Source organism: Apodemus sylvaticus, chromosome 5 (assembly GCF_947179515.1).
Source record: "Apodemus sylvaticus chromosome 5, mApoSyl1.1, whole genome shotgun sequence".
Taxonomy (NCBI): Eukaryota; Metazoa; Chordata; class Mammalia; order Rodentia; family Muridae; genus Apodemus; species Apodemus sylvaticus.
The window spans coordinates 65,469,805-65,487,773 of NC_067476.1; the positions used below are offsets into that span (position 1 = coordinate 65,469,805).

The following is a 17,969-nucleotide window of genomic DNA, read 5'->3' on the forward strand; positions in this document are numbered from 1 at the left end:
ACCCCTTAGCCTCTTCTAACCTGCTCAGAGAAGTGCTTCCTTCCTTGGCTCGGTCCGCCTATGAAGGCTTCAATCTCACTGGAGCAAAGAGAGACCAGATGGCTGTCGGTATTGAGAATAGCTGTGTACATTGACTACTTCATAGGGGGGCATTCAACAAAGAAGACAAACAGGAGCTGAAATCTAGTCGTAGCTTCTGCTCTTTCAGCCTTTTGTGGCGTTACAGTGCTCTCCTGAGGAAGATCTGCCTTTTCCAGAGAGGCCCAAAGCCATGTTTAAGCTGATTGTGCCCACGGATAATCTAAGTTACAGCACCTCCTGGTGGGGGATGGTGGGGCTGCATTTCTTTTTCAGAGACCCACCAAACACTTCAGGGCTGGTGGTAGCTGCTTCTCTTGGGTAAATTAGTGCCATCAGCACACATCCCCAACACCCAGGTAACTCAAGAAACGGAAGCTTTGGGAGGGTCAGAATGACCTTGAGGTCCAGGTCAGGAAAGTCAGTGCAGCAGGTGAACCCGTGCAGCAGGAAATATTGGTGGCCTGAGACAGCTCTTCCTTCTCTTTCAGGTCTAAGTCCTACTTCTGCTTTTGAGGTCTCTTTCTCGAGACAGATTTTCTTTGTAACAGCCCTGGGTGTCTTGGCACTCTCTTTGTAGATCAGGCTGGCCTCGAACTCACAGAGATCTGCCTGCCTCTGCCTCCTGAATGCTGAGATTAAAGATGAGTGCTGCCTCTGCCCTGCTGCCTTTGAGATCTTGAGGGAAACAACAACAACAACAACAACAACAAAACAAAACAAAACAACAACAACAAAAAAAACCCCAAAAACCAAACCAAACCAAAAACAAAACCAAAAAAATAATCTTACAGGAGATAAAATAATAGACTTTTTTAATAAATTTTCCCCCAACAATTTCTTTTGATCTTCACCATACAGGGGCCATGGGTGGAGAGGAAACTCTCTTCAGGCACCCTAAAAAGTGTCCTGGGTAGACTTAGGAGAAAAGTATTCCTCCCGTGTCAGGAGGCTGAAGGGATCAGGACAAGCAGGGTCCAGGGGCAGCCTGGGCCTCGCTGAGACCTCCCTCCGAAGTCCGGGGGAGGAGGGGAGGCTCCCAGGGGGAGCTTTCAAAGGCTCTGCTGGTGAGGTGCTCTGCAGACTAAAGCCCCCCGAGTCCACTGTGGGGCCCTGGAGAGAGGAGCAACGGCTGCCTGGGGTGCCACGCCCCAGCCTTGGGATGGGGGAAGAAGAGTTACTGGCTAGAATCTGGGCGAATGGAGCCGAACCACCTTATACACCGTCTTAGGGGCGGCCATACCTAAGTCCGAACAGCCCAGAAGGCAAATGAGGCAGCCTGGTCGGGGGGGGGGGGGGGAGAAACAGAGCGAGAAGGCCTAGGGAAGGTACCAGGCCGGGTCGCAAACAAGGGACAAGGATGGAGCCGAGGCTCCGTGGGGAAGAGAAGGAGATCGGGGCGAAGGCTGTGGCCTCTTCCGTCCGAGCACCGCAGTCAGAGGTGATGGGGCGCCAGGAGCAAGAGGCAGAGCAGAGGGGTGTGCAGCCCGGCCGAGAGCGCGGGGCCACGCGAGTCTGCGGGCGCCTGGCACGCGGCCCCGGGACACGTCTGCTCGCCCCGCTGGTCCTCGCCGCCGTAGCCCCCCCAGTAGTCGTCCTCGGTGGGCGCGTCCCCGCCCTGGCGCCCCCGCGAGTCCTCGGCGGGCAGGTCTCGGTAGAGCGTGGACGGGTCTGCGGGGGGAGCGCCCGCCTCGGCCACGCCGTACAGGTGGTTGGAAGAGCTGTTGCCGCGGGCGCGGCTGCCCGGCCGCGTGGGCGTGGGCGGCGGGCACGCTTGGAAATCGGTGTCGCGCAGCGCGCGCAGGTCCCGGCCCTGGCGCTCGGGCGGGGTGGCGCAGGTCACGTCGGAGCTGGACACCCGCGCGCGCTGGAACCAAGCCCAGAGCGGCCGAGCGCGGCAGTCGCACGCCCAGGGGTTGGCGTTGAGCCGTAGGAACTCGAGCGCCGGCAGGTCGGCCAGAGCCTCTCCCGGCAGCGAGGCCAGGCTGTTGTTGAACAGGTAGAGGATGGTGAGGCGGCTGAGGCCGTGGAAGGCCGCGCGGTGCACGCCCTGCAGCCGGTTCCCGTGCAGCAGCAGCCGGTCCAGGCTGCCCAAGCCGCGGAACACGTGTTCCGTGAGCAGCCGCAGGCGGTTCCCGTGGAGGAAGAGGTGGCTCAGGTTGGCCAGGTCCGCGAACAAGTCATCCTGAGTCGGGGATGGAAACAGAAGAGAGTGGCTTGAGACAGAGACTCCATGCCAGGACTTGGGGGAGGCTAAGGGAGGTATAATGGCCTGGTGGAAAGTGGGAAAGGGCTCCCACATCCGTATCCCAGCTGCACTGAGAGGGTCTCCTAATCTCCTGCCTCCACCTCTTGATTTCTGAGATTTCAGGCTTGTGCTACCAAAACAGTTTAATATGGTTCAGGGGATTGAACCCATGGCTTCAAACATGCTAGACTGCATCTTATCAACTGAGTCAGTCTGAGCCCTGAACTTGAAACCCGCATCTTCTAACCTATTTCCTATGGAAAAAGCTACACAATTGAGGTCAGTGGGTCACGTTGCCCAGGGCCACAAAAGACTGAACCCAGCACCTTTTTACATCTACATTTGGAGACAGAGTCTCACCTATTGCCCAGGCTGTCTTTGAACTTGCTTGTTTAGCCTCTGTGGATTTGAACTTGTTATTCCTGTGCTTCAACCTCTTGAGTAGCTTGAATTAACACTCAGTAACACGATACCCAGTTATATCACTGGGTCTTACATTTACTTATTTATTTAATGTATCCCGGCGCCCCCAACCCCTTGTGTGTGTGTGTGTGTGTGCATGTGTGTGTGAGTTCGTGTACACAACTTGTGGGAGTGGGTCCTCTCCTTTGATTATAGAAGCTTGCAGGATAGAACTGAGGCCATCGTCCTTGGTGATACCTGCTTTTCTGATGAGCCATCTTGCTAGCCCTCCTAGGTGAATCTAGATCCTGTCAAGATGGCAGTCAACACATTGCACAGGGATAATGCCTCACCTGCCTGATTCTTAGATTTAGAGTGTATCCCAGTCCCATCAGGTTCCAGTAACTTCCCAGTGCTTGCCATCCCATCTGGCAGGTGTGGGGGAAGCCTGTGAAGTCTGCATTCCCGGGAGCACGGCTTGGAGCTGGAGAGTCAGATCGTGGGTCTGTCATGAACTGACTAGATGCCTGGGAAAAGTCGTTCTATCTTTCTGTGCCTCAGATCCTTTCCCTGTCAAATGATGTGGTGCTGAAATGGGGCGGCATGGATTAAGATGCTTGGATTTTAATGTGGGCAGACATCATGTGAATTAGCCATGTTTATTAATTGTGCCGAGAGACAAGTTACTCCTAAGCATGCTTTCTCCTCTGTAAAGCAGAAATGAGTGTTTCTAGCTCTTGGGTCTGTTCAGAGGGCCAATGAAGAGCATTCACATAAGGTTCATGGGGTGGAGCGCTGGGTACAGATCCTGCAGATGGACTTTTGGTCCAGGGATGTAGCCCATAGGCTCAGGAGGTAAAAGCACCAACACAAACCCCAGCTTTCTCCTTTCCTAGCTTCTGAACAGGTTGTTTAGACCCATTGAGACCCTGTTTCCTTAGTATAGAAGGGAAGAAGTTTCTTCAACAGACTGAAGGAAGGTTAGATGTTAGGATGCCTTTGAGGACACAGCAGCTAATAGAGGCAGAGCCAACCATCCATATTTCACGGTTGTCATGACAGCACGGGCTCATTTAGAATCCCATCCCATCCCACCCATTTTCCTCTAAGAGAGGTACTCCTGGCGGACTTACTCAGGGACCAGTGTCACCTCCACACCACCCCGCCCCCGCCCCAGACATAGAAAAGGAGGGAAGAAGCTTAAGTCCCTGATGCACTGTATCACTGTCCCTCTTACACTGTGGGGACAGGGCCTGGGGTGGAGAGGACATCTTGAGAGACACCCCAGGAGCCATCACAAGGAGAACCTTGGGATTATGGCTCAGGAGCACAGGTGTAGATATGACCCTGGGGAGTGGACTCTGTATTTTAACTGCCTTACCAGGGAGGGAACCCTTGGCAGTGAGCTGGTGTGAGGGCTGGAGCTCAGTGGTAGAGTGTTTGCCAATCGAGAGCCTTCAAGAGCCTGGGTTGGATTGCTCTCAGACCGCAACCCGTGCACAGTGTGATTTGGGAACTAGAACTTAGGATCGACCCCTTCAAAGTACAGTTTGCTTCAGAGATGAAGGGTTGACTGTAGAAAGAGCCAGAACCCCATTTTTCTCACCCCATGGCCTTGGGGTCCTCCCCCAAACTGTGGCCAGTAGATTCCAGATGATCTGGTTTAATATGCCCAGAGCACCCCTCTCTGCTCAAGCCAGTGCGCCTTGGGCCTGTTCCCCAACCCTGGTTGCGTCTCCCTCCCCCAGTGCCTGGGGAGATGCTTCCTTCCTCATGCTACCTGGGCACCCGGTCGAAGGTCTCAGGAGGGGTGAGTGCTGAGTCCCAGCTCCTATCCACAGCCCCCACCTTCCTGTGTTCCTCCCTGCTCGCACCTCCTCCCATATGCCTTCCGCCCTCTCTGCTACAGGAACTGAGTCTGCCAAGAACCCTCCTCTTGGCCACATTGGGATCAGTCCTCCTCAACCTTCTTGCTACCTCTGACACCAGGACAGTGGTCTGTACCCTCTGATGCCATCGCCAGGCATGGCTATTCAGGCCCCCAGCTGACCTGCTCACCCCAGGAGCCTCAGCCTTATTGTTGTGCCCTTCCGGTTTCCCCTTTCCTGTCCTGCCCAGGGGGTGTAGTGTGAGTCCTTCTGCCTAACCCCTCCCTTGGAGGAGGGTTACAGAGTGTCAGCAATAGGGGGTCATACCCAGGGGGTCAGTGTGGGGATACAGGACGGTGACACCAGGCTAAGCATAACCCTGGAGCCTTGGGGTTCAGACACCCCAGGGGAACCCAGATGTCTTCAACCACAGCCCAGTTTTGTATTCCAGCCTCCCCCCTCTGTGTTTCTTGCTGCTCCCCACCCTGAGCCTCAGCCTTGGGGTCCAGTCCCCTCCCCCAACCCAAGTTACAGCCAGATCTCCTCACCACTTCCTGGGCCTGAAGCTCTCAAACCCGGTCCTTCCTCTCTCTGCCATTAAAACCTTTCTCTGTGCATTAATAAGCTCTTGACTTTTACAGACCCTGCCCTCCCCCATCACCTTCATGCACGCCCCCTCCCTCTGGGCTTGGAACATCTGCTAAAGTCATTCTCTTCCATTTCAAAAACCGCATTTCTCTTGCCTCCTGCCTGGCCGGTTCACAGCTTTCTGTATCCATTTGGAATCTAAATGCAGCATCCCCACACTTTCCCAGCCGTGCCTGAGAGCATCCTATTCTTAACCTTGCCTTCCTCCATCCAGCCTTCCAGCACCTGGCCTTGGTCCTGATCTTCTCAGCCACCCAGGCGGTGCGACCTTGGACAGCGCCAGGCACCCTCTCTGCACCGTAGGTGACTTGGAGTGGCTGGTCCTCAGGGTCCCTAGGCATCTGCTAATTTCGACTCCTCGGTGAGCCCGGGAGTCGATTTCACTCATTGAGCAAAGCTGCTCTCTGTGTGTGCCGTGCAGTAGGCACCCCCGCTCTCGGTGCTTGCCCACCCGTGGCAGGTGTCATAATCATCGGCGTCAGCAGGTGATTTGCCAAGTTCTCGTTGAATGCCAAAAAACCCTCTATGGCACAGATCCTGATAGTATCTTAATCATCAACACTCTGAGGCAGATGCTATGATGATCTCTATTTGGAGACTAAAAGACAGGGTATCAGAGAAGGGGAGCCACTTGTTTAAGACCCAGCATTTAACATGGGCATGAACTCCAGAGACAGGACGCTCAACACCTGCGCTGGAGAACCAGATAGACCTGGGCTAGTTCTACCCTGGCAACTCTAAGGTTGGTGGCTTCAGTGCTGCTGTTTACTTCCACTGCTCTGTATTCTTTCCAAGTTATCTCCTTTAGTGCCCATAGCACCTCCTACCCTGAGCCACATAGATGGGACCAGGAGGGCACAGCCAAGCTGAGAGAGGGCACAGATTAGAACTCAGGTCTGCCTGGGCTCAAATACTGCTTGCAAACAGCAAGCAAGCCTCGGCGGTAACCAGAGGAGAGAAGCAGCTTTACCATCTGGCCCTCCTCCAACAGGCTCCGGCAGAGCAGGGATACTGTTTTTATTCACCCTGGAATCCCTGGCACCCTGCACGCTGCCTGGCATGCAGTAGGTGCTCAGTGAGGAGCCTTCTGGTGAATGAACCGGCCTGGCACAGTGCCTAGCCCGCAGCAGACATGCCATGAGAAGACTCTACCATTTCCACGGGCACGCGCCACATCCTAACAACGGGCCTCCTCCAGAACCCTCGTGGGGCAGGCTGGGCTCCGTCCTCAGTCACACCTGCTCCTGAGGATCTCCCTGAGCCACACGTTTTCTCACCTGCTTGTGGTATCTCCTGGCCAAGTTCTACCAGGCACCTTACAGACAGAGGCTGTCTCTTTTCTTGTCTGTAAAAGACCAGGTGTGAAGAAGAAAGAGACTTCCTTCCCATGAAACCTGGTGCTGCACAGGTCAGGATTGTTCAGAAAAGAAAAACGGACCCCAATCCAGAAGACCCCAGTGACCACCTAGAGGTTCATTAGGCTTGGGCCTTAGGTGACCCCAGGCACAGGCACTGCTGTGTCCCGAGGGTCAAGAGTAATTTATTAGACTCTAAGCTATGCACTCTATTTGCATCTCACAGCCTGTCGCTGTGGAAGGTACCATCTACATGGCACTAGCAAGAAGAGGTGGAGGCCCAGAGAAGGAAGGCACCTTTCCTAAAGCCAAACAATGAATAGCGTCTAGATATTGATGAGGAGGTCAGCATCTTAGCCCTGGTAATTAAAACAGGATCAAGGCAGGCAAGTTGGCCAATAAAATTGTCTGCTACCAAGCCTGACAACCTAGGTTCAATAGTTGGAAAGAAGGAAGAGAGAACGTGAAGGAGAGAGAGAACCAATTCCCCGAGTTGTCCTTTGGCTTCCACATGCGTGCCGTGGCGTGTGCACCCACTACCTGCTACAAACATGAAAAATGTAATTTAAGAATTAAAAACGAAGGCCAAACACTGTGTCTCAGAGAATCTGAAATCCTATACTCTCTACAATCCACAGCTTCCAGAGCAGCACAATAACATCCCCACTAGTGGAGAGTTTGCCACCAGGAAACTTTGTTTCGAATTAAGAAGTTTGAATGCAAGCTCCTTCAGGCTCGGAGGCCAGACGGACCATGGGAGATATAGATGAACTGTACAGACAAGCACATAGGAGACATGGGCGCTTGGACTTGGGTTCTGCCTTCACGATAACTCATTATGTGCATACAATCTCCTGAGATCTGAAGCAAACTCATCTGACCCCCGAGTTCTTCAGCTCAGGGTACCCAGCCTGTAACATTTGTGGTGCTCTCCCATCTCAGAGTGTAGCCTGTGCCGAATACCTCTCTACTGATGAATCGTCTAGATAAACATCACTAAGGTGCCAGCTCAAAGGTGTGGACAAGAGAGTGGAAAGAATAGTGTGTCCAAAGCCACGCAAGAAGCTGGAAAGACCTTTTACACATGAACCCACAGGGCGGGGTATGCCTACACAAAGACCGGGGTCCCCCCAGTGCTCTGTAACCCAGGCATACAGGTACAGGTGTATAATTCTAGTGCTCAGGAGTCAGGGGCACGATGATTCAGAAGCTCAGGATCAGGGCTGGAGAGAGGGCTCAGAACCATGGCTGCTCTCGCAGAGGACCTAGGGTTGATTCCCAGCAGCCACGTGGCAGCTCACAAGCATCTGTGACGCCAGCTCCAGGAAATCTGACCTCTTCTGGCCTCGTCCAGCTCTGTGCACATGTGGTGCACACACATACACATAAAAATAAGTCTCAAAGAATAAAGGAATGGAAGAAGAGGGAGAGGAGGAAGAGGAAGAAGAAGAGGAAAAGGAGGAGGAGGAAGTAGAAGTTGAAATTCAATTCATCTTTGATTACATAGTAAGTTCAGAGCCAGCCTGGGATTCATGAAACCTTATCTTAAAACAAATACCAGTCAACTAGCCACACACACACACACACACACCACACCACACACACATACACCACACACACACACACACACACCACACACACATACACACACACACACACACACACACACACACACACATGAAAACTAAGCAAACTAGCAGAAACTCCTAGCCTACTTCATTTTACTTCGGGGTACTAGGTCTGGAAAGTGTGGTTGTATTAGGCGGGTCAAGGGTCAGCTCCTCCTCCCCTGGCTGTGTAGTTGCAGACACTTCTGTGTCCCTTGGAGCCATGTCTGTCCCTGCTACCAGGCAATCTGAAGCCTCCTAAGGCCCCAGGCACAGGGGCAATGGCTTCAGGGACATATGTCCCACACATCCATGGGATGGATCCCCAGGGCATACTTCCCCAGCGCGAACTCTGGTGAGAACCCCTGCCCACAAAGGCCCGTAGGCACGAGATGAAGTGTCTGAGTGTGCCCTGTGACCGTGGCTCCCAACAAATTCAGGAAGAAGAGAAATCGGAGGTGTGTGTTGGATCCGATCCATGGCCTCAGAATAATCCTTAGAGTTGACCCAGATCTCTGAGTTCAGGCTGGGGCACATCACTGAGACCAATGTTAAATAAAGCTCATTAAAAAAAAACCATGGCATTTTAACAAGAGTTTATATAGCTCTTATATATGCCAAGCACTATCTAAGTGTGCTACAAATTATTCATGCACTTGGTGCTTACAAAATCCCAGGGTGATGGATACCCATATTACTCCCATTTCACAGATAGGAAAACTGAGGCCCAGGTTTGAAAATTGCCACATGCTTATAAGTGATAGTGTTGATGTCTATCGAGTGCTTTGCCCAGGACCCAAGAGAATGTATACTTACTATGTGCCTGCTAAGCTGACTGTAGCTGTTCAGCAATAATGAGACATACTATTCCAGTCACTATGCTGTTTTCTGTCTGCCCCTTTCTCCTTTTGGATACTGTCTCCAAAGCTGCTGTATTTATAATACAGCATACTATGGATGCTCAATACATTGATAAATTACCATCACTATTGCTGTGAGGAGCATCTGATTGTGAAACCCAGGTCAGGAAGAAGGCAGGGCCTTTTGAGTCAGGCAGGGGAGTAGTGCCTTCTAGTCAAAGCGTCTGCTCTTAGGGAAACGTCCTCCTGGGTGTTTGTTAGGAGGGAGTGTTTTTGCTTCCTGGGGAAGTGAGATGTGAGGGTTTAATTGCCAGACAGCATCACAATAAATAATAATTAGATCAATAATAATAACAATAAATAATAATTATTCTTCTCACCCTCACCCCCCTGCCTCAGCTTTTTACCCAAGACAACACGTTTAAGAGACAGGATCTAGAAAGGATGAGGTGATCCCTTGTGTTCTTACTCCTAAGTGTGATCAGGGAGGAGTGTGACTTCTATGAGACAACCCTCCCCCCAGCAGTGCCTCCACCCTTTGTCCAGCTTGCAGTGACAAGTGGGCGGGCGGGCCTGGGGGTGGATGGGAAAAGATCACGCAAAGGCCTCTGGGCTGAGGCTCTTGGAGAAAGGAGAGATCCACAGACTTTGAGGAGTGTGCTGAGTGGGTGCATGAAGGGAGACAGACAGAAGAGGCAGAGGGAGACAGTCATATGGGGGAGGCGAGTCAGGAGACAGGCGAGGGACAGACCCACAGCAGAGGCGAATGGGGGTTAGAGAGATACTGAGGAAGAGGGGTGGACAGACACTGAGAAAGAAGACTGACAGACAGGTAGAGGGAGATGCGGAGTCAGGAGAGGTGACAGGGAAGAAGAAAGGAGGGTACTTAGATCCAGAGAGAAAGAGGTGGAAGAGGCTACGGGAGATGGGAGATGGCGGCTCACCTGTAGGTGAAGCAGGCTGTTCTCCTGGAGGTAGAGGTACTGTAGGCTGACCAGGCCTCGGAAAATGTTGCCAGGCAGGCTGCTGAGCTGGCAACGGTACAGGTGTAGTGACTGCAACCTCTCCAGGCCCTGGAAGGTGTCGGGCTCCAGGGAGCGCAGGTGCCGATTGTCCCCGAGGTCCAGTTCCTCTAGGGCCTGCAGATGGCGGAAGGTGCCGGGGTGGATGGTGGAGAGGTTGTTGGAGAACAGCCACAGGGTGAGCAGGTTGGGCCCAAAGGTGCCTGGCCGCAGCGAGCGGATGAGGTTGTTCTGCAGGAAGAGTCGCTGTGTGCTGGGTGGCAAGGACAGCGGCACTGAGGAGAAGTTGTTGGCCTGGCAGCTCACGGTGGGTGGAGAGGAGTAGCAGGTGCAGAGCATAGGGCAGCTGGGGGTCACGGGTGGGAGGGCCAGGAGGGTCAGCAGTAGGCAGGCTGAGGCTGGACCTGTGGGGAGAGCAGAGTAAGGCTTACTGGGTGGGCTGGCGGGGTCCTGATACAACTTCACAGGCTCAGGAGGCCTGGCCCCTCCCCTCACACCACTCTCTGGGTTTCTTTGAGGTACACAAACCTCATTTTCTTGCCTCCCTCCATCTCTCTGTGCTGTCTTCTTTTTGAGACGAGGCTTTATGTAGCTCAGGTTGCCCTCAAATTTAATGTTTAGCTGAGGATGACCTGAACTTCTGATCCTCCTGCCTCTGCCTTCCTAGGAACACACAGAGATTACAGTGGTGTGTTCCATGCCTACTTTGTGCAGAGCTGGAGATCAAGCCCAGGAGGGCCTTGTGCATGTGAGACAGGCACCCCAACAACTCAGCTACAATCAGCTATAAGACTGAGGTGTACAAGGCAGAGAGAGACTCAAAGTGGAGTTGAGTCCAAGAGGGACAGACAGACAGAGGCAGATGCTGGATAGAGATATACAGAGAGGTTTCAAACCTCTCTTCTGAGAGCTGCAGTTTGTCAAGAATGGACAGCATGGAAGAGTGGGGGCTCCTCTCTCATTCACCCCAGGTCCTTTGTCCTTCAGTCCTCCATGGAGCAGATAAAGACAGAACCAGTTTGGCATCCTCCCTCTGTCAGGATCCCCAGAAAGCCCCTGAGGTTTTACTGAGGAGCTCTGCCTGGGGAAAGGGGCAAACACTTGGTGTATTTTGTAGACAGCACTGGGAAGTGTCTAAAGTTGTCTGGGGAGCAGGCATCTCTTTATTCCTGACTGTTTTTGTTGTTGCATGCTTGACCTTGCTTAGAGTCGGGGTCAAAAGTCTAAGACTTGGGTCAGGGTTTCCTTTCCTTAGTACTGAAGCTGGGCTGGGGATTCTTTGGGATAGGGACAACCCTTTTTAGGGTGTTAAACTACTGTCTTCTACTCACCAGATGCCAGCAGCACCCTGCCCCCAGTTATGACAATCAAAATGTCTCTAGACATTGCCAAATGTCCTCTGGGAGCAACACCAGCCCACTCGAGAAAGCTAGACGCTAACTTGAGACCCGTTGTGGCTAGAAGGCTTGTAGGTGGCAGGGTGACCCACACCCTCCTCCCTCTCCTTGAAGGCCTTGGAAGAATCTTAATCCACCATCACTTTTCCACTAGGAAGTGGCTAGCAGGCCAGGCTACAGAATCAGCCTAGGCTCTTCTCATTAAGTCTCCTTTAAAGTCTTTGTTACATTTCTTTCCAAAGTAACTTTTGGAGTTTGGGCATGGGCCAGTCTTACAATACAGACAGGAGAGCAAGACTAAAGAGTCCAGAATGGGTGCCTGTGTTTCTCTGCCCCACCAAGGAGCACTGAACCCTAGCCCTCAATGCTGCAGATAGAGGCTCCAATTGGAACCCCTCCGCCTTAGTTCTATCAGCATTCCCAGCAAGCCTCTGAGATTTTCCTGGGAAGCTTCCCCCCCCACCCCCCAACCCCCCCCCCCCCCCCGGGAAGGGTGAGCCTGCACCCACAATGCCAGGAGCTATTTCTTTGAACTCAGAAGTCCCAGAAAGGAAGGCCTGGTTTGGGGATCCCCATGGCTCAGGGAGTGTGTAGCTGAGATGTGGGTAACTTTGAGTGCCAGATCTCTTAAGGCTGCAAACTGAGGTTTGGGTGTGACATCTTCAGGTGCTCTGAGGTGTTTGTGTGTGTGAAGGGGTGCCTGTGATCTGGGGGTACAGTGCGAGACAGGTGCTCACTACTGAAGGTGCTAGCAGCCTGGTAGGCAACATTGTATCAGGCACATATCCTGTCCCCTAATCTCTTCCCAGGGAGCTCCATTGTCAGTGCCCGGTGCCCCAGGGCAGGGTGCTCCCCAGATCTTTACGTTCAGGCACTTTCCAAGGCCAACCCAGCCTGATCGTGTGTTTCGATGGCCCCTCCTGGTGCTTGAGTGAGGGAGCATGTGCTGGCGGTCCTCTGCGTGTGTGAGTGCCGGGCCCCGTGCGTGTGTAGGCTGGGTGTGATGTAATATTCAGTGACACAGCGCGGCTGTTCCATTCGTTCACACCACCTCCGCGTTTCTCGGTCCTTCTCACCCCTCCCCCGTGCGGTGGTTCACGATCACTTTTCTCCTGAGTTTTTCAGAGCCACGTGGGGTGGAGGAGCACGTCTCTCACCCCTGATCTTAACGAGGAATGAGTGGGGTGTGGAAGTCCACTGTGGGACCTTGGGTGGTCTTCCCCAGCACTGAGGCCTGGCCTTTAGAATTGGAGATTTCAGAGCTGTGTAAAGCCTATGAGAACGGCGATTGTATTTCAGAGAAGGCAAACAACTTATCCAAGGTCACACACTACAAAGTGGGACAAGGGCCGGAAAAAGACTGGCCTGGCGTCCAGTAGGGCACGCTCAGAGTCACCCTCTGAGCTCCGCCTCACTAAGGACTTTACACCAAAGGAAGCCAGATCCTTCTCTGATCCCTTAATCCCACCCCATCCACAAGCTCCACAGAGGGGCGGCGGCGGCGGTCAACCTCCCCACCCCCAGGATTTTGGGGCTCTTCCTCCAGCCTCCATGGCTGGCTGACTGACTGCTATGCCGGGAGAGAAGCAGGAAGGGCTACAAACCCTTGGCCCCAGGTCCCAAGCGGAGGTCAAGCTCCTCGGGGGCCGGCAAGTTCCCTCACCTTCCCCCCCCCCCCCCAAACTCCCAGTTTGGCTTCCCACTCCGTCTGTGCGCCTCTCCTCTTTGCCAGCCCTCCCACCCTCCCTGCTCTCCATCCACGCCTTTCTCTCAGCGGGATTCACTTCCCTCCGTCCCAGTGGTATTTCCCGCAGGTCCTTTGAGGAGGGACCCTGGTGCGGGGGGGGGGGGGGCTCCACGGCAGCTGCTGCGTAACAGTGACTCTGATGCCATTTCTGGCCTTCGCTGCCGTGCAAAGCAGCTGTAACCCAAGGAGCTTCATCCATAATTCACGTTGCGGCTCTCACTGGAGGCAAGGGGGAGGGGGAGGGGGAGGTGGTGGGCTCTGGGCTTCTCTGCCCCCAGGCGGGGTTGGCCTGGGCACTCCAGGCAGAGGCAAGGTAGGGGGCTGGGAGAGCACCTTGTCTCCCCCGCCCTTCTCCCCTCTCCTCTACCCCTCGCCATTCCCCTTCTCCCACATCCCCTTCCTAGGGCCCCACTTCTCAAGCCTCTTCACATCCACTCCAGGTCCTCCCCTGAGGACCACAGCTATACTCTAGGTTCCCCTGTGCATGTCCTGGGCAGGCACAGTGTGTCAGAGGTGGCCTGGGGACCCTCAACTACCATCTAGGACAAAAATCTTTGTGAGGCAGGAAACCACTGAGGGCTGGAAAGCAGAAAAGTGGGCTTCTGGTGGGTAGGACTCCTTTCTGTCCTTCTCAGAATCCTTGGTTTCTTCCCTGCCTTGCAGAGGGAATCCTTTTCTGCAAGCCTCCCTTACCCTCTGTTAAGCCCCCCCCCCAAACATGAATGGCGAGTGGGACCAGAGAAAGACTCAGTGTGAGACCGAGCAATGCCGGCATTGGCGTGCCAGCACTCCATTTATGCATGCCGCCGTCTTATCCACAGAACCCAACCCGTCATGGCCCCCGGGGAGATCAATAGTACAAAGGCCCCAACCTTTCTAGGAAGGGAGGAAGACTTAACCATGAAGTCCAAGTATAATGTGGGATCCAGAGCTGAGAACACACGTACTGTGGCCTGGAATCCAAGGGCCCTCTCTGCCCTTCCTTTCAGAGCCCCTTCCCCCACCGCACCCTCTGGATATGAGTTGCTGGCCTAGAGGTAAAGGGAATACAGGTACTGTGCCCAGATACTCAATCTTGGGACAATCACAGTGCTAGCTAGCTGCTTGACTGTTCAGGGTCGGGGTCGGGATCGGGGGTGGGGGTGGGGGTCGGGATCTGGGGTGGAGGTGAGGATCTGGGGTGGGGGTAGGATGAGCATAGACTCTCCATAGATTTACACTCCTGGGCTCCAGGCTCTGGTTACTCTAGAGCACAACACAACTGAGAGTCAAGAAGAAGTGACCAGTGACCAAAGGCAAAGCCAGATCTCACCACAGGAGGGAGTGGAGAGGGGCTACAACGCGATATTGATCCCCGGAAGGCGAAGGCACCCAGAGCCAAAAGGATCCATTCACCAAGGGATCATGGTCAAAGCCCAAGAGCTGCCAGACCTTGGCGTAGCCAGGATCTGAGCTAAAGTTCTCAGCTGGTGCCAACTGTGAGACCAGAGGCCCCCGGGAATAAGAAACTTGAGGAGGAAGAGGTAGGGGCAGAGAGCGTCCAGGGCAGGAACCAGGGCACCATACTAGGGCAGAGATGTCCCAGGAAAAGTAGACAGGCCTCTAGTTGAAGAAAGAGGGTAATGATGGGTCCTAAATACAAGCACCATCTGCACACCTCAAACGCTGCCTCAGGGAAGAGCCAGGGGCCTGCCAGGCAGATGCTGAGGGGGCAGAGGGCGAGGAGGTGGGGGGCCTTAGGAGTGGCATGGGGGCGATGGCACAGCAGTGACGCAGGGGCCCCGAGGAGGCACCGATGCAGGTGACTGAAGGCTTTAAGGCTGCTGCAAACAGCTTCTCACTCTGCCAGAATGTAACACCCCAAAATAAGCAGCTACTGTGGGGCGGCGGGATCCGACGTCGGGGCTTGGATTTATAAATGGCAGCGGTGAGCAGCCCAGGTACCCACCCCAAGGAGGCTGCCACCCCCTCCCCCCAACTGCTCACGCTCCTTCCCTCACATCTAACCCAGACCTCAGGATCCTCTGGGCTAGCTCACCAGCTACTCCCCGAGAGAAGGGATCTAACAGGCAGGCAGGCTCCTTGGAACGGAGGGCTTTCCACGTGGAAGTGGTTACCAGAGCCTCTTTGTCTACTCCCTGGGCACCATCGCTTCTCTTCCATCTCCTTCTCTGGCTTCTGTTGACATCCGAATTCATCTCAAATCACTCTACGCACGTAGGGATCCCGGCCCCCAACCCTGGTAACCATTTTCCGGGTGTCTGACTCTTACATCTATCCTTCCTCTCCAGTTTCCGCTGGCTTCTGGTCCTCCCATCCCCTTTCCATTTCAGTCTCCTAGAGCCCCAGTCGTCACCCTTCCGGTTATCTCCCCCTACCCCGCCCCGTTCTAGCTTTCTAGCCCCATCTACATCTCCCTCCTGAACTGGGCACCCTCTCCTCCCTCTTCCTTGGTCTTCCCCTGGACCCCAGTTTCCGGTCGTCTAACCTTTATTCCCCCTCCTACTCCTCCTTTATCCCGCCCCACCCCCTCTTTCTCACCCCCCCACCTCCCTAGACACTTTTCTCATCCTGACTCCCCCTCCTCCCTCCGACCCCTACCCTCCCCACCCCCAGTCTCCAGCCCACACCCTTGGCTGTCACTCAGTGCTCGAAACTAGCCTCCCTCTAGCCCCTCCATCTGTGCGACTAGGCAGGGCCATTGGGGAATCGCTCTCTACCCCCTACATTCCCTCGCAGACCCCTACCCACATGGCTCGTCTTCCCAGGTGACTGGAAAGTGCTGAGACACCGGGCACGAGGAGTTGCTGAGTCGGCGCTTCCCCAGCCGGCCCGAGTCCTCAGCGTCCCCCGGAGCAGGTGGAGCCGGGACAACAGAACCTGAGTCTCTTCCTCCTGCTGCCAGCCAGCTCGGTCTGCCCTCCGCGTCCCCCCTTGGTCACGAGCTCCCCGCACATTCCCGCAGGCTCCAAGCCCAGTGCCCTCCTGCGGCTGGCAGCTCTGGGGGCGGAGGCGCGGCTCCCGCGCTAAGCGGTTTTTTTGCTCCCTAGCCACCCCACCCCCTTCACTGCCCCACCCTCGTGCCCAAGGAGAGGGGCGCCTCTCTCTAGTGTCCTCCCGCTGGCCGGTGTCCCTACCTTGCAGCAGGCGCCGGAGCCCGGGCAGCATCTTGTCTCGACGATCGGGGGAGGGGGCGGCGGGGGGAGGGCGCTCCCACTCGCTCCCTAATCCCGCCGGACAGACGGCGGGGACTCCGCGGGGCTCCGTAAGGACCCGGGGAGTCCCGGGCTACGCAGCGGGCTTGCAGAGCTCTACCCTGCGCCCCCCGGACTCCGTGCCTCGGAAGGAGCCATCGGCCCCGACGGGACGGGGCGGGGCACGACGGGATGGAAGGGGCTGGGCTGACCCTGGACACCGGGTGTCCGCGCCCCCTCGGCAGCTCGGCCCTGCAGGGAGTCGGTTAGTCGGTCGGTCCGTGCGCCCCGGCTGCTCGCAGAGGGAGAGTGGGGACAGCGAAGAAGCGCTCCCTCCCCCCCCCCATTCCCGCACTCGCTGGCTCCTCCCTCGCTTCCCGGCCTGCCGGTTTAACCCTTTGCTGGCTACTAGGAGGCGGGAGTAGTTCTCCACCTAGCCCACTCATTCTCGGGCCCCCTCCCAACCTTGGGAGATCGGGAAGGCTGTGCTCCCCTGGCCTCCCTGGCGCCATGCCTTTAGAGAAATTCCTTCTTGGTGTGTGTGTGTGTGTGTGTGTGTGTGTGTGTCGCCGCGCGCGCACGCAGTAGTGTTAAGTCCCCTCCCCACCCCCACCCCCGACTTGTTTCAGGGTGAGGGTTTCCTCTCCCAACTTTCCCAGAAGAAACGCAGTTTCCACGTAGTTTCCCACTCAGCGCCCCTCCTCCTGTCCTGTCCTTGGCGATCGTTTGCATCCGTCAAAGACTCCAAGATTTCACGTTCTCTTTGGTTCCCAGACTCTCAGGGCGGCTTGAATAGCTGTAGGGCCGGTGTGTAGAGGAGTTTGTGTGAGCAAGTGTATGTGCGCGTGCCCGCCCGCGCACACGCTTGCCCAGGTGTAGCTGAGTGCGGCCCTTTTATCCGTGTTGGGCACCTTGGCGGGAGTACGACAGTGTGCTCGCTGCTTTCTGCGCCGGTGGGCCACGCGCGGGCTGTGTGAAATTCTGCGCGCGCGAGTCTGGGATGGGATGCGAAGGGAATAAATGTCCGGGTGTGTTGTATGTACCTTAAAGCTTTTACAAATGGGTGTAAGTTTGGGCGTGCGTGCGGATTGTGTGTGTGTGTGTGTGTGTGTGTGTGTGTGTGTGTGTGAACGCGCGCGCGTGTGTATTTACGTGATATGTCCCAAAGGGTATGGTTTCTTATCTCTCGCCAGAGGGCAGAAGAGGACCCAAAAGTGGCAGCCGACTCCCGGTTCACAGGAACTTCTAACCCTCTTACAGAGGGGCGGATAGGGGCCTCATAGGGGCCTTAGACGCCTCTATCCTGGCGGTATCAGCCAATCCCTGACCTCAGCGCCTTATTTTAAAATCCTCAACGTCGTTTGCCCCAGTCTCGGTCAGTCCAAGGTGCCTACTAGTCAGATTTTGATAACCACTGTGTGACGGATACTTGGGGGAGTCACTTCGGGGACCGTCGCCAAGCGGCGCGGGCGGGGCTGGGGATTGCTGCAGTGGTGCGTACGTACGGCGGCGGGTGCCAGGGCCATCTGGACACAGTCGGACC

At 55.2% G+C, this 17,969-nt stretch overlaps 1 protein-coding gene across 1 annotated transcript; it reads right to left on the minus strand.

The window, feature by feature from the left end:
* Positions 1-890: 890 nt before the first annotated feature.
* On the minus strand, positions 891-16,733 carry Rtn4rl2 (reticulon 4 receptor like 2). Its single transcript, XM_052181178.1, has 3 exons — positions 16,370-16,733; positions 10,011-10,492; positions 891-2,263 (listed from the first exon to the last, which is right to left on the minus strand). Exons 1-3 carry the CDS (start codon positions 16,398-16,400, stop codon positions 1,514-1,516), a joined length of 1,263 nt encoding a protein of 420 aa, XP_052037138.1. The 5' UTR covers positions 16,401-16,733; the 3' UTR covers positions 891-1,513.
* Between the last annotated feature and the right edge of the window lie 1,236 nt (positions 16,734-17,969).